At 35.0% G+C, this 13078-nt stretch overlaps 1 protein-coding gene across 1 annotated transcript in view; it reads left to right on the top strand.

Moving 5' to 3' along the window:
• Positions 1 to 10018, top strand: part of eIF3b (eukaryotic translation initiation factor 3 subunit b) — a 34421-nt gene extending 24403 nt beyond the window's left edge. Inside the window, exons 10-13 of the mRNA XM_069839561.1 lie at positions 3076 to 3293; positions 5199 to 5402; positions 8220 to 8328; positions 9496 to 10018. Of these exons, the coding sequence (XP_069695662.1) occupies positions 3076 to 3293; positions 5199 to 5402; positions 8220 to 8328; positions 9496 to 9590 (626 nt within the window). The 3' untranslated portion in view covers positions 9591 to 10018. The remainder of the gene's footprint in view (positions 1 to 3075; positions 3294 to 5198; positions 5403 to 8219; positions 8329 to 9495) is intronic.
• The last annotated feature ends 3060 nt before the right edge of the window (positions 10019 to 13078 follow it).

Genomic DNA, 13078 nt, shown 5'->3' with positions numbered 1-13078 from the left:
TGGATTTTGATGCAGAGAGTTCCATTTTTTCCCATGGGATTGTGTTATCAAATTTTGTATGTTGAAGTCTAAGTATGTAGATTTAATAAATCTTTTCACAGAGTAATACGTAGATTTAGTAACAGGTCGTGATTAAATGTGCGGTTAATTAGAAAATTAAGTTGGAAGTTTTAGCAGTCTGGCAACGTCACCGCTCACACAGTCGTCTTCCTTCTCGTAATAAAGATGTAAGAGGTCAATGAACTCAGGTCTGTCTCTGTACGCGAGCCTCCCTCTCTTGCTACGATGCTGCAATCTACTCTAATTATTCAGTGGCTTGAAATTAGTTGTTTTTAAATTAAATTTACCGTGCATGCTATTGAAATATGTCAGAGGGATAAATTCTGTGGCCGGGAGGAAAAGGTCTTTAGTCAATATTTTGTGAAAATGAGGTGTTTTTTTTTATATTTTGAAAGCTGAAACAATTTTCTACAATCTGGTAAAACGGTTAAAGTCAAATAAGACACCTGACTGGATTTATAGTGTTACCAAGTGTTCTAAGTAGTTTTTGAATCAAGCACACACAGAATAAAGGACTAAAGAATATTTAATACTTTATTCCTTACAAACATCACATGTTTACTTTCCTTGCTTCCCTATTAAAAAGATCTAACTTTTATTTTAGCTATTTTATCACATACTGATGCCCTTTCCTATTAAAACTTTAAGCACCAGGTAAACAGTCCTATATTGTTTAAGACCCATTTTGCATTCCTAATAATTTATATTTCTCATATATTTTGACATGAAAAAGGTCTTACGTTCAAATAGTCCTTTCTTCTCAGTTTGGGTTCTAGACTTAAAAGGGCTTAAGTGCGGCTATTTTTGAAAATAATCAAGAAGATTGTTAAATGAGCAACATTACCTATTTTAGAAGAAATATAAACAAATATCCAGGAAAAACCTCTTAATTATAAGAACTATAATTGACACGAATTTCAATCTTTCTACTGCTCTTCTAAAAAGTATAAAATTTTTACTTAAGACCTTTTTCCTCCTGGCCACAGAATTATTCTTTATTAGATTTTCTACTGATATGGACAAAAATCACGATCCTACTCGCTATAGTTACTGAATAAGAGGGTGCTAAACATTTGGAATAAAACATTTTTTTCTGAGAAAACTATAACTTTCCACCAATATGGTATTACACTTTTTTGCAAACATGAGCTATTTACTCTGAAAATCTGCAAGGTTATTTCACTTCCATGCTGTATATATATATTTTTCTTCTTACTTGGGTACATAATAAATTATTTAATTTATACAGGGTGTTTAAAAAATACGGGGCATAATTTCAGGTATGTATTTCCCACATGTAGACAATCAAAATAGTTCATTACAACATGTGTCCGGAAATGCTTTATTTCCGAGTTATGGCCTTCACAACATTGAAATTCACCGGAACGTTTTTCTTTCTGGAGGTAGTTGCCGTCAAAGGAGACATTAAGAGGACACTCTGACAGTTCATTCCGAGGCGAAGGTTACATTCAGTGTTGTGGTGTAGGCGTTAGACTGTGCGACATGTATTCAAATCAAGAGCTGGCAGAGATACACTTCATGTACGGTAAGGCGGACGGCAATGCTGCGCTGGCTCGTCGTTTGTACCAGGAGAGGTACCCACAGCGACAATGTCCAGATCGGAAGACATTTGTACATCTCCATTACCGTCTGTGCGAGTATGGAAAATTTAACTCTCCTGCTTTGGGAAGGGGACGACAAAGATCTACAACTCCAGAAGTACAGGAGGAGATTCTGGAGGCTGTGAACATGACTCCTTCTATCAGCACATGAAGGGTAGCGTTGCAAGTCAATGTTCCTCATACGACTGTCTGGAGACTGTTGAAAGAGTATCAATTGTATCCTTATCATTTGCAACGTGTACAGGCCCTTCACCAGCAGATTACCTTTCACGAGTTAGGTTCTGTCAGTGGTTCTTGCAGCAGTGTGGTGTAAATCCGAACTTTCCTGCCTTAGTAGCCTATTATTTACAGATGAAGCACAGTTCACACGAGATGGCATAACAAATTTCCACAATCAGCATGTATGGGCGTATGAAAACCCACGTGCAACTGTTCCATCTCATCACCAGGTGCGGTTCTCCCTCAACATGTGGGCCGGTATCATTGGTGATCGATTAGTTGGATCCCATGTACAGTACTTGTAAATAGAACTTACGGGGCAGGCGTACACAAACTTCCTGGAAAACACCATACCTCATGTTTTAGAAGACACTCCACTGATCAATCGTCAACACATTCACTTCTTGCATGATGGTGCTCCTGCACACTTCAGTCGTACGGCTCGCCGGTACTTGAATCAAAGATTTCCTGATTGATGGATAGGTAGAGGTGACCCAATTGCTTGGCCTCCACGCTCACCTGATCTGAACCCTCTCGATTTCTACTTGTGGGACCATTTAAAATCATTGGTTTATTCGTCTCCGGTGCCTGGTTTGGAATCCCTTCGGAATCGAATTGTGGCATGTTCTGAGGACATACGCAATGCTCCTGGAGTTTGGGATCGTGTTCGCAGGTCAGTGAGACATCGATGTGAGGTCTGTATTCAAGCAGGAGGTGGACATTTTGAACATCTTCTGTAATGACAATGACCTGCGGAAAGAAAAACGTTCCGGTGAATTTCAATGTTGTGAGGGCCATAGTTCGGAAATGAAGCATTTCCGGACACATGTTGTAATGAACTATTTTGATTGTCTACATGTGGGAAATTCATACCTGAAATTATGCCCCGTATTTTTGAAACACCCTGTATAATGTGTCTCTATGGCTCTTGAATGATAGTTGAAAAAAATAAATCAGAAACAGTGTAATTGGTAATATGATAGTTGAAATACTGTGAAACATCTGATATTTATGATAAGAAAGTGTGTTTCTTGGAACTTATTTTTTTAACATCTAAGTTCGTAAGCCATGAAGTAATATTTTTCATACTGTATATTTAAGATGTGTTGAAGATATGTGGAGATGAAAGAAAATATTGCTTTAAAAGTGTTCATAATTAGTTTTCATGTTACAGAACGATTTGAGAAGAAAGCATGCAACTCCCTATTCTGGGCTCCTTGTGGTCAGTTCATTGTGCTAGCTGGTCTACGTAATCTTGGAGGCACGTTGGAGTTTGTAGACACCAATGATTTCACTATCATGAACTCAACAGAGCATTTTGCATGCTCAGATGTAGAGTGGGATCCCACAGGACGATATGTTGTTACTGCTGTGTCTTACTGGAAGACAAAGGTAAAACAGTTTTAAAAATTTTCTTACTTTGTCAACAAGAAATCCAGCAATGGATATTGATGTCACAGTATCGTACACTTGGTCTGCAAGTTGCCATTTAAGTGGAATTGTGTGATCAGTTTAAATTGATCTGTTTGTCTAAAATTTAATTTTTAGAGTATTCCACTTCTTTGGTTGTGAGGTAGAGGTGCGTCCATAAAGTAACTTTTCTACTCGTCCCACAGCTAGCAACCCGTATGTTGCGCGAAGCAACTGTGTGTATGTGATAGAGTAATGTCCTGGCATGGCGCATGCGCTAGCGGAACTTCCCGAGTGCTCTCAGTAGCTTCGTTTCATTGGTTGAAGATGGATGCTCCTATTCCAGCTCCCGCCACGTGTGAAGTGCGATTAGTGATAAAGTTTTTGAATGCGCAGGACATAGCACCGATTGAAATTTATCGTCAGCTGTGCCAGGTCTATGGTCCTAATGTCATGAGCAAGCAGATGGTGCGTTGCTGCTGCAGGACGCCAGAATGTGCATGAGGAGCGCAGTGGGAGGCTAACCATCATCACAGACAACCTTGTGGAGCAACGCACCATCTGCTTGCTCATGACGTTAGCCCATAGACCTGGCACAGCTGATGATAAATTTCAATCGGTGCTATGCCCTGTACATTCAAAAACTTTATCACTGATCGCACTTCACACGTGGTGGGAGCTGGAATAGGAACGTCCATCTTCAAATGCAACGAAGCTACTGAGAGCACTCGGGAAGTTCTGCTAGCACATGCGCCGTGCCAGGACATTACTCTATCACGTACACGCAGTCACTTCGCACAACATATGGTTTGCTAGCTGTGGGACGAGTGGGAAAGTTACTTTATGGACGCGCCTCGTACATGTCAAGGAAATGTTCAAATGTTGCTTGAAAATTCTCTGATTTTAGTTCATAGTTTTGCAATTGAAGATTTTCATTGTGACACTGTATGGGTAAATTTTCAGAATGGTTTTAAAGATAAGAATATTTTAATACTCTCTGGGAGTCAAATGCTCTAAAAGCTCTTGAATCTCAAATGGTACCATTTACACTATTTGTAAAATGTATCATGTGTCTCATGAGACTGGCTAATCACAATTTACTTCTGCTGATTTGCGTGCCAGATTATGACAGGTTTGAGAATAATAAAATTACCAAGGAAGAGTAAAGAAAATCGCTTATGAGATCTGGGATGCATGTGCAAGCACACACAAGCATATGTGCATGCACACAAAATGTTAAATGTTTGGTCAGCAGGAAAAGGCACACAAGTCAAAAAAGTCGATTTTTCTGTTGTACCTAATCACATAAGTCAAGTATTTTTTTTCTAATTTTTTAAATAATAAAATTTCTTGTATTTTAAATTGAAAAGGGTCTTACTTTAACCAACATACATGAATTTTATTATTATACTTATATCCAGTTAAGAGAAAAAGAAAAAGTCTCTCCTGAAAAATTCATTTTTTTTACTTATGTGCATTTTCTGCTGACCAAAGAAATATTTTCTGCATATGCAGACATGGTGAATGTGTACTTTGCCAATATAACATCACACACCAACAGCTGGAATTGAATACTTAATTATTTACTTGCCAAAACTAAAAATGGTGAAAATGCTGTTTATTATGGCTATTTTTTATGTCGAGAAGTGAAAACTAATAGATAAGTGTAATATTCACGACTATTTTCTCTTTGTTTCTTCCTCTTGTTCCACTCCCCAGAGATCCATCTGCATCTGTGTAGTCTATAGTCTGTCCAGTTTCTCTCCATTTCTCCTCCAACAAAGCAATAAAGTGTAATAGAACAGTGTTCTACCATTAGGTTATCATTAGCATAATTCTCTAATTTAGGAACAATTTTTAATACAATGTTAATTTTCTCTGTTAAAGGTTGATACCGGTTTTTGGGTATGGTCATTTCAAGGAAAGATCTTGAAGCGACACAATATTGATACATTTTGTGGACTGCAATGGCGTCCACGCTTACCAACATTATTAACACCGAAACAACAGCAAGAAATTCGTAAGAATTTGAAGAAATACAGTGCTCAGTTCGAGAGCAAAGATCGAATTCGTCTTTCCAAGGCATCAAAGGTAACTTTTTATCCAAAATATTTTTTTCCAGTAAATTCGTATTTTTATTTTTTAGTTAATAATGCATACCATCACTGTGACTCAGGAGTTGATATCTCATAGTATAAATCCAGCTTATCTGGGTTTGATTCTCAGCAGAAAATGGAGGACATTCCATATGGACCACATATATGTTTCATTTTTGTAAAATGTATGTATTATCTTGTACTTGTAATGCTGTGATGAGATAGACATTTCACCAGACAGTAACTATGGTGGACTTAAGGCTTAATCTTTTCTGAGCATTACATTACAATATGTTACTGGTAGTACTTGGGAACTCCTTTGATGGATTTATTTAAAATAATTGTGTAACAAAGGAAAATTTTCTTATTACTGTATTATAAAGGAAAAATGTTTGATTGAAGTTTTTTAGTTAATGGAGCTGCTCCATTAACTTGAATATGTTAGGAGAAAATCCATAAACAATTAGGGAAAACACGGAAATTTTACTTGAAGCAAGTAAAGAGATAGGTCTGGAAATAAATCCCGAAAAGACAGAGTATATAAGTATGTCTCGTGACCAGAATATTGTACGAAATGGAAATATAAAAATTGGTATTATTCTTTGAAGAAGTGGAAAACTTCAAATATCTTGGAGCAACAATAACTTAATATAAATGACACTCGGGAGGAAATTAAATGCAGAACAGGTTGAGAAGCTTTTGTCATCCAGTCTGCATGTTAGAATTTATAAAACAGTTATATTACCGGTTTTTCTGTATGGTTGTGAAACTTTGACGCTCACATTGAGAGAGGAACAGAGGTTAAGGTGTTTGAGAGTAATGTGCTTAGGAAAATATTTGGGGCTAAGAGGGATGAAGTTACAGGAGAATGGAGAAAGTTACACAACACAGAACTGCACACTTTGTATTCTTCACCTGACATGATTAGAAACATTAAATCCATATGTTTGAGATGGGCAGGGCATGTAGCATGTATGGGCGAATCCAGGAATGCATATAGTGTGCCAGTTAGGAGGCCAGAGAAAAAAAGACCTTTGGGGAGACCGAGACAGATGGGTGGATAATATTAAAATGGATTTGAGGGAGGTGGGATATGATGATAGAGACTGGATTAATCTTGGTCAGGATAGGGGCCTATGGTAGGCTTATGTGTGGGTAGCAATGAACCTCTGGGTTCCTTAAAAGCCGTAAGTAATGGAGTTATGCTAGTTACTGTACTGTTAGAAATATACAGTATTGGATACATAGGAGGAGGCAATCAGTTTGAGAAACTGGAAGAACAATAAATTCTGTTTTCAGTTACATTATCTTTGTAGTCTGATTTATCAGAATGGAATTCAATTAATAGAGGAGTTGGGCAAGGTTGTGAACTCTCCCATCTCTTATTTATAATTTACATGGATAACAATATAAAACAATGGAGAGAAGGAAAACAAGGCGGTATTTCCATTAGTAGAAACTTCAATTGAGATACATTTCTGTTTGCAAACGATCAAGTAATTATAGCCAAAGAAGAAAGGGACTTACAGTTTACAATATAAAATATAGCTTCTACTGAAAAACCTAAAATCGTGACTTTCTCAGGAGAATATAGGGCTTACTGTTAGAAGTAAAATATGTGTAAAGAATCTAATAGTAGAGCAAGTTAATACATTTAGTTATTTGGGTTGTATTTTATTTGATGAAGGCAAGAAAGATATGCCATCAAAAGTAACTGACTTTATTAAAGCAAGAGGGGTTGCAAATAAAGTCCTTAAGTCTCATTAATACAGAAACATAAAGATTATGTATCTACAGGATCTTAGCAAAGTCTTAGTGTATGGCAGGAAGGCGTAGACAGAGAAAACAGATGATAAAAGGTTACGAAGTTCAGCTATATGAAGTGTAGTAATACTGAATGAATTAAAAGTTGAACCAGTATCAAGACTTATACAAAATTACCGCAGTAGTCTAATTGGAGAAGCAACATTGAAAGAATGGACAAAATTAGAATCCCAAAACTAATTTTAAATTACAGTATAACCTCAATGAAAAAAGCTTGGAAAGACCTTAGAAGAGATGGTATGAAACTAGCAGGCCACAGTAATTATTATTATTATTATTATTATTATTATTATTATTATATTTCTGGGGAAGATCTGCAAGGATATCTCGGTCAGAAAAAATAAGAAATGAAATTATTGGACAAAGAAATTAATGTTCAAAATTCAGTTATTGATTTCATTGAAGACAAACTACTGGACTGGTATGGATGCGTAAAAAGAATGAGACAAACAATTGCCACAGAGAATTAAGAACGGATACCACAAGGACAGAGAAAAAAGGGAAGACAGCAAACATTTGGATGAAAGGAATACTTACAATAACGGGGGAGATGGATTTTGATGAAAATTTATGGTCTCATGAACAAGAATGGAGGAGAGTTATTAGAAATACATGAAATTATAATCATGGGCTCTGGGAAAATGTAGTAGCATTGTAAAACCGGAAATATATTTATTATTATTATTATTATTATTATTATTATTATTATTATTATTATTATTATTAATTTTTTTTGTAGTACTACTGAACTTAACATGGATAATGTGGCCAAGAAGTGTGTGATTTTGTTTACTAACTTGTTACTGAAACTTTGTTGCTTTCGCATTGTGGTCTCAGAGAAAACAATTATTTAGATTTTAATGTACTAATTTTAATGTAATTTCTGTAAATTATATTAATCTCAAAATATTTTTATAGATTTCTGCATTTAAAGAAAGTGATAATCCTGATAATATGTATAACTGACAACTTTTCTTCTTGTTTTTAGGAATTGATAGAAAAGCGTGCAAAGTTGATGAAAGACTTTCAAGAATACCGTGCTAAGCGTCAGGAGCAGTGGCAGGAACAAAAGCAACGTCGTCTTGAACTTCGTAACAGTAAGTGCAGTTTAATGATAAGCAGTGTCTTAATTTGAGTTTATTACTTCAAGACATGACAAAATTATGTACTTTTGTCATTCATAGCATAATAAATAATCAGCTCTTCCATGCACATAGCGTTTTTCAGAATAATTTTGGAAGCTTAATTGAAAGAATTTGTTTTAACAAACTGTCCTTAGAATCAACTGTCCTGAGGTAAACGTGATAATTTCATAGATTGTGGTCAGTGTGAGTTCTGATAATGTAGATGTGACATACATGCACTTCTGTCATCAGAATATTCTCTTTTAACTGTGATGAACCACCAGCACTAGGGTAGATGAGGGTAATTGTAAACAAATGCTGTGAGAGATACAAAACTGTCAATAAAAAAATTTTAATTCGGGGAATATTTAAATTAACATGTTGGCTAACCTACAAAGCAGTTTCTCGTCTAGTGAAAACTGCTTTCTTGTCTTTTTTTCTGCCTTCGAAAATTCGATTTTATTAAACTGTTCTATTTAAATATAAATTCGAACCACAACAATTGCGTCTATGGAAGTGCATTCAGAAAACTTACTGTAACCAAGGGTGACCGATGCCTAGCGATTACTCATTAATTTAATTTTCTTTGTAATTTATTTTAAGTAATTTTTAACTGCTTATTAGGCTTAATTTCATTAAAATAATTTTTTTTTGTAGTGGAATGAATTATTTATTATTACGTTATACTGAATAGTTGGTTACTATACATTCTTTAAACTGAACATTTTTAACATGTAAATTAATAGTAAAATGGCTGGGACTAAAAAATTATTTCGTTATTCTGAAAAATTCGTAATTGCGGCATTCATAATAGTGGCATTTTCTGTATAATAATTCTTGAAAGTGTACTTGTGTGTTTGAATTTGTTCTGTGACACAAGACTTGTAATCACAACTGGTAACGGTAGGTCAAAAGGCATGGTTTTCAGAATAAAGTACTTTTCATTATAAAGTATAAAAGATTTCGTTTTCTGATGTACATTATACTGAGAGTTCACTGTATATCTTACACAGCACGGTAAAGGAAGAGAATTGTTATGAAATGCATAAAATGAATAATGGGGAAAGTAAGTTTCACTTCTTGACAATGGTGTTTTGTTTTTCTTTTGCTTAGTGTTACATGGCATGAAATTTGTTGCAGATATTGATACTGATGAACTCGATTCAGACACCAAGAACGTTGAGGAGGAAGTAGTTGAATTTTTCATCAAAGAAGAAATCACGGTTATTGATTAGACAACACGTGGTACTGTTGCTCGAGTCATTCTTGGAAACCTCTGGGATTGCTGTGTTTGAAGGAAGAGAGAAGAAAGTGAAATTTAATTGCTATCACTACTAATAAACTATTAAGTGAATCTTCTGTGTGTATTAATCTTAACTGAGGGTGGCAGTGATTCATTACCCTTGCCTTTCCTTTCCCTACTGCTTATGCTCTTGCAATACTACATGAAATCTTCCTTGGCTCTGCCATGACGAGTCAGGGATATTTTAATAATATGAAAGATTTCAGATACCTTTCTTTAGTATTTTTGCTTGATCTATTTCAGATATCCCGTAACCCGCCTCATTCTGAGAGTGTACAATTTAGTATGTATTGTGGGAAATTCTATCATGTTCCCTACAGAATACAGAGTAAATTGAATAAATTGAGTTTTAGATGGAAATTTGTTTCACTTGAACCTCATCAGTATGGTTTTTTATAAGCTCAAAAATTAGGTAAATGTATTAGTAACATTGTATATAATCAAGTTATATTGTTAGGTATTTGTGAATTTATATTAAATATATTATATTTAGTGGTGGGGGCAGTTAACTTTTTTTTTAATCATTATTGTTATTATTATGAAGTACTTGTTACTTGTAGGTGTCAAGTCTATGTAAATATATTGCTTCTTGCAGGAAATCCTGTTTTCTTCATTCAGAGTTTTGTCTGTATTTACTATACCTTACGGGAGAAGGAATCATAGGTAGTCATTATGCTTGTCTCTGGGCTCAAACCTGGCCAAGGACAATGGATTCTTAGGTGGAAAAAATCCTGAGTGTCATTTTCTTCAGATGAAATAAATACTTTGCCTCCATGTAGTATGTTTACGGCATTTAAGACTTCCTTTTCATGGATAAAGATTAAATATAACAACATTCTGTGTCCAGATAAACATATGTTACAATTGCAATAAATGGGGGCCTCTGTTAGAAAGAGTGGGAATATGTTTATTCAAAATGTCATTGGTTGACAGACTTCTATGTTTAATGACATGTCTCAACAATACATTTGAGGGAGACAAATTAAAAATAGGTATAAATGGAGCTGAGGCAAATTAGGAAGAGCCTGTGACATTGTCCATTGGTCAAAAATGAAAAGTAACATTGTAATTCATGAACACTATGTATCACTTGACCAAGTTGAACATTGGTGCGAAATTATTGGGGCTTTTCACCTTGTTATAGAAGTTGAAACATCCATCATTTTGACAGTATGAGAATAATCTCCATCAGGAAAGGTGAGGTAATGGGAACCTATCTTTGGGATTTCTTATTAAGAGCTGCTCTTGAAGACTGGCAACACCTTTGTTTCTTTCCTTCCTTCTTTAGGTTGGTATTACCACAGTCTACTATATACAGTCGCGAAGCTCAATATGTACTAAAAATGCAAACATGGGTAGTTGCCCACCACTAGGATCGCTACTATCGCCTCATCATCGCAGATCTCTCTCCTAGCAGACGACAAAATATGTTACACTTTCGTTGTCGTGTTCTTTTGGAAAAATTAACACCTTCCTTCCATTATTGAAATATAAATGTATAAAGTTAATTTATTATTTTAATGAAGTGTATTAAATTCCACCATAAACTCGAAGATACCTGCAAGGAATAGGTTAATATTATTTTTGTTTGTGCAAAACGAACTGAAATTTACTATAATCGCTTCACTCATTCAAGATTATAGCGATAATTAACTATGAAACCAATAAATATTAATTTTCATTTGCCTTTACAACAATAATAATGGAAATATGAATTAATGGAGTAACTTACGTATACTGGTACTTGTAGTGTAGGCTTACGTAGTTAACAAAGTGGGATGAGGTTAAGCAATAATAATCACACCAGAATTGGAACTAAAACGTGATCAATAAATTTTATTCTAACAGACTTTTTCTACGTCTCTAGTAAAGTAACAAATAAAAATTACAACAAAATTAACAGCTATAATTAAAAACATCCTTTGAAAAAAAAAAAAGTAGGCTAAGCAATAATAATCCCACCAGAATTGAAAATTAAACGTGATCAATAAATTTCATTAAAACAAACTTAATTTTTCTAAGTCTCTAGTAAAATATTGTTATTCCAATTATTGTATTTTAACCATTAATATTTTCATTACAACCAATAACGAACATTTCACAAGCATCAATGTGAAATATGCAACGAGCTAGCACTTGATGGAAATACAACACAGTCCAAGTCGACCGTGGACAGTCTATTGTTTCTAGTTGCTAACCGCTTGGAGCGCTTTATCACGAGATTTGCAAAAAATCACCTCAAGCTTCGCGACTGTATATAGTAGACTGTGGTATTACTCTATCAAAGCTATATGTCAAAGTAAAGATTAATTTTTTGGTCCTACAGAATTATGTGTTATGGTTACCATTGATTATTAATGGAGAAAAATTCGCTCTGGTGCTGGGGATCGAACCTGGGTTACCCAGTTCTACGCACTGGGCAGACACTCCAATCACTGAGCTATGCTGAGGCTCAATCCACAGCACCGGATTGAATCCCTCTTCTTTGGTATTTTCCCTTAGTGGCCTTACTCTGTGGTACAACTGTCACCATATTGTGTACCGAAGATTTTTCTTTGTACAGTACTTTCATTAAATTTGAAAGTCACAAGTGATATAGAAAACACCTCAGGCTCAGGGAAGCGAGATGCAGATATTAACAAAAGAGAAATGGATCAGGAGGGAGCAGATGCGCATGTGCCTATGGATGGAAAAATTCTAAAAGAAGAAACATCCCTGAGAAGCCTGAGATATTTGTTTATGTTTTGGGAAATCCTGAAATATGGATGGTACCACATTGGGAAGCAAACATTTTCTTGTTCTAATGTTAAAATCGGCTTTTTGAATTGTTTGCTGCAGACACGTGTGCTTTGCTTGGTGACAAATGACTAAACACTACTTCTTCCTTAGTCCACCATCTTGTGGAAAATAATGACACAACAAATCACATTCTTTACTGTGGTTCGATTTGCAGAATGGGACACAACAGTAAACGATTTCTAATCAGATATACTGCAGACTAACTTCCTAATTTAATTGTAACTTCTAATTTAAAAAATGTTTACACACACTAAAATATAACAGCATTACTTTACACTACAGATTAATCAGCAGGTTTATTAGATAAATATTTTACCACTACAAGGTCTGCAAGAAAAAATCGCGCAATAGTACTTCTCATGCATTGTGACTGCAGTTTCCTATCAGTTAGTAAAAATCATAACACTTCAACTTCAATATCTTTTTTTTTTAATTAGAGGCCTACTTGCAAATGCTTAAATTATGATTTCAGGAAAATGGAAGATTATACTGCCTTAATCCACTGGAACATCTCATTATAATTAATAATAATAAAATAGGTGTATAGGGTAGACTACAGTACTCGTGTAAAATGTATTAAGAACTTTATTTCCGAAAATGTATGGTGTATGAATTGAACAA

The sequence above is a fragment of the Periplaneta americana genome, chromosome 11, assembly GCF_040183065.1.
Source record: "Periplaneta americana isolate PAMFEO1 chromosome 11, P.americana_PAMFEO1_priV1, whole genome shotgun sequence".
NCBI classification, from domain to species: Eukaryota; Metazoa; Arthropoda; class Insecta; order Blattodea; family Blattidae; genus Periplaneta; species Periplaneta americana.
This window is presented reverse-complemented; position numbering and strand designations above follow the sequence as displayed.